Source organism: Chiloscyllium plagiosum, chromosome 10 (genome assembly GCF_004010195.1).
Source record: "Chiloscyllium plagiosum isolate BGI_BamShark_2017 chromosome 10, ASM401019v2, whole genome shotgun sequence".
Classification (NCBI taxonomy): domain Eukaryota; kingdom Metazoa; phylum Chordata; class Chondrichthyes; order Orectolobiformes; family Hemiscylliidae; genus Chiloscyllium; species Chiloscyllium plagiosum.
This window is the reverse complement of record NC_057719.1, coordinates 2591219-2594149: the sequence shown is the minus strand read 5'-3', so window position 1 is coordinate 2594149 and position 2931 is coordinate 2591219. Positions and strand designations below refer to the sequence as shown.

The 2931-nt window shown below is 45.2% G+C and overlaps 1 protein-coding gene across 1 annotated transcript in view; it reads left to right on the top strand.

Moving 5' to 3' along the window:
- The window catches only part of LOC122553338 (ovarian cancer G-protein coupled receptor 1-like), a 30049-nt gene extending 27593 nt beyond the window's left edge, over window positions 1–2456 (top strand). The window contains exon 2 of the mRNA XM_043696913.1: window positions 641–2456. Within this exon, the coding sequence (XP_043552848.1) occupies window positions 641–1591 (951 nt within the window). The 3' untranslated portion in view covers window positions 1592–2456. The remainder of the gene's footprint in view (window positions 1–640) is intronic.
- Window positions 2457–2931: the final 475 nt, after the last annotated feature.

Sequence of the window (2931 nt, the reverse complement as noted above, 5' to 3'; positions counted from 1 at the left end):
TGTAGACTTCACCAGTTTCCTCATTTCCCCTTCCCCCACCTCACCATAGTTCCAAACTTCCAGCTCAGCACTGTTCCCAGGACTTGTCCTACCTGCCTATCTTCTTTTCCACCTATCCACTCCACCCTCTTCCCTAACCTATCACCTTCATCCCCTCCCCCACTCACCCATTGTACTCTATGCTACTTTCTCCCCACCCCCATCCTCCTCTCCACCCTTCAGGCTCTCTGCCTGTATTCCTGATGAAGGGCTTTTGCCTGAAATGTCGATCTTCCTGCTCCTCGAATTCCGCCTGAACTGCTGTACTCTTCCAGCACCACTAATCCAGAATCTGATTTCCAGCATCTGCAGTCATTGTTTTTACCAGAATGAGGAAGTGCTAGTTGGGTGAGGTTCCTATTCCTGATGAAGGGCTTTTGCCTGAAATGTCGATCTTCCTGCTCCTCGAATTCCGCCTGAACTGCTGTACTCTTCCAGCACCACTAATCCAGAATCTGATTTCCAGCATCTGCAGTCATTGTTTTTACCAGAATGAGGAAGTGCTAGTTGGGTGAGGTTCCTGTAGGTTTCCTGTTGAGTATATGTGTATATCTCTCTCTCCTCCATCTCTCACTCACTCTTTTCTTGATTTTATCAATAGAATGATACATGCACCATTCAATATTCCTTCGACCAATGGTTATTTTCAATTGTCTATGTCTTGGTGTTCATCCTGGGCCTGCCCATAAACTGCATTGCCCTGTACGCAGCCTATAAGCAAGTGAGGCGCAAGAATGAACTGGGAATATACCTCTTCAATCTAACTGTCGCTGATCTACTCTACATACTAACCCTGCCTTTCTGGATCGATTTCACTCTGCATGATGACAACTGGAGGGCTGGAGCTACCATGTGTCAGATCTGCTCCTTTTTGACCCACACCAATTTATATGCGAGCTCCGCTTTCCTGTGCTGTATCTCCTTTGACCGTTATCTCGGGGTGGTTCATCCCCTCAGAACGACTAGATTCCGCACAATTAGGACAGCAATCACAATTAGCTGTGTTGCCTGGCTCAGCCAATCAGCTTTCAATCTTGAACTGTTGATCCAACCAGAGATTTCCAACAATTCCAAAAGTCACAAGTTATGCTACGATATCTACCCCATCGAGCCTTGGAAAGCAAATCTCAACTATTTCAGGATTGCCTTTGGATTCCTGCTCCCATTTGCTCTGATCTTCATCTTCTACTGCAGCATTTACAACTCGGTGAGCAACAGTATCTCCACACTGCACCATGAGAAGAGAAGGGCAGTGAAACTGATGCTGAGCATTACAGTGGGGTTCACCATCTGCTTCTTCCCCTACCATGCCATGTTGTTGGTCCGAAGCATCATGGAGAAGGACTGCAATGTTGTACAACACATCTTCATCCCTTATCGACTATCAGTGGCTCTCATCTGCTTGAACTGCATTCTGGATCCAATCCTGTATTGTTTTGTGAATGAGACAGCACGCAGAGATATCTTACTTGCCACATTGCGGAGGAAAGAGAACGCTATTAGGACCAGGAAACTGCAGGCCAACAACATGTCAGAGACTGTGATTCTTTAATGTTTAATAAAACAGAGAACGCTATGAACACTTGTGCAGTACCTGTGGAGGGAGAAAAACAGAGTTAATGTTTCAGACAGAATGACCTTTGGTCAGGACCAAAAGAAGTTAGAGCTTGAACAGGTTTGAAACAAGTTCAGAGTTGGGGTAAATAGAGGGTTAGGAGGAAGAAGCATCACACAATTCCAACATGAGCTCAGATTGGGGAGTAAATATCAATATATTCATATGCTGAATGCACTGTCCATTAGTTTGTAATTATGGAAAAGTGAAAAGGACGGGAGGATTCAATGTGTCATGATCAAGGGTAAAGGCTGATTTAGGACAGAGCAACAATTGGCTGCTTCAGCATCCAGGAACTGATAGATCTGACCATTCACCATGACCCAATTAGCTGCCCAAACCAAAAACAGAAGTTGCTGGAAAAGCTCAGCAGGTCTGGCAGCATCTGTGGAAAAAAAAAATCAGAGTTAACATTTCAGGTCCAGTGATCTTTCCTCAAAACTGATGGCAGCTGAAATAATGCTAGAAAGGGCTGGGGGGAGGGGGTAAGGAGTAATCAATTTTGAACTTGCAGCATGGGTTGGTACCTGGGATTTTGATATTGTGGTCATTTCAGAGACATGGGTAGAACAGAGACAGGAATGTTGCAGGTTTCGGGATTTAGATGTTTCAGTAAGGACAGAAAAGATAGTAAAAGAGGGGGGAGTGAGGCATTGTTCGTCAAGGGCAGTTTTATGGTGGCAGAAAGGACATTTGAGGAATCATCAACTGAGGTCGTATGGGCTAAGATTAAAACAGAAAAGGAGAGGTCACCCTGTTGGGAGGTTTCTATAGGCCTCCGAATAGTTCCAGAGATATAGAGGGAAGGATAGCAAAGATGATTCTCGATAGCAGTGAGAGTGACAGGGTAGTTGTTACAGGGGACTTTGATTTTCTAAATATTGACTGGGGGTACTATAGTTCAATACTTTAGACACAGTTTTTTGAGACAGTGTGTAGACAGGCCAACAAGGGGCGAGGCCACATTGGATTTGGTACTGGGTAATGAACCCGGCCAGCCAGGTGTTAGATTTGGAGGTAGGTGAGCATGTTGGTGATAGTGACCATGATTCAATTGTGTTTACTTTAGTAATAGAAAGAGATACGCATATACTGCAGGGCAAGAGTTATAGCCGGGGGAAAGGCAATTAGAGTCATAGAGATGTACAGCATGGAAACAGACCCTTTGGTCCAACCTGTCCATGCCGACCAGATATCCCAACCCAATCTAGTCCCACCTGCCAGCACCCGGCCCATATCCCTCCAAACCCTTCCTATTCATATACCCATCCAAATGC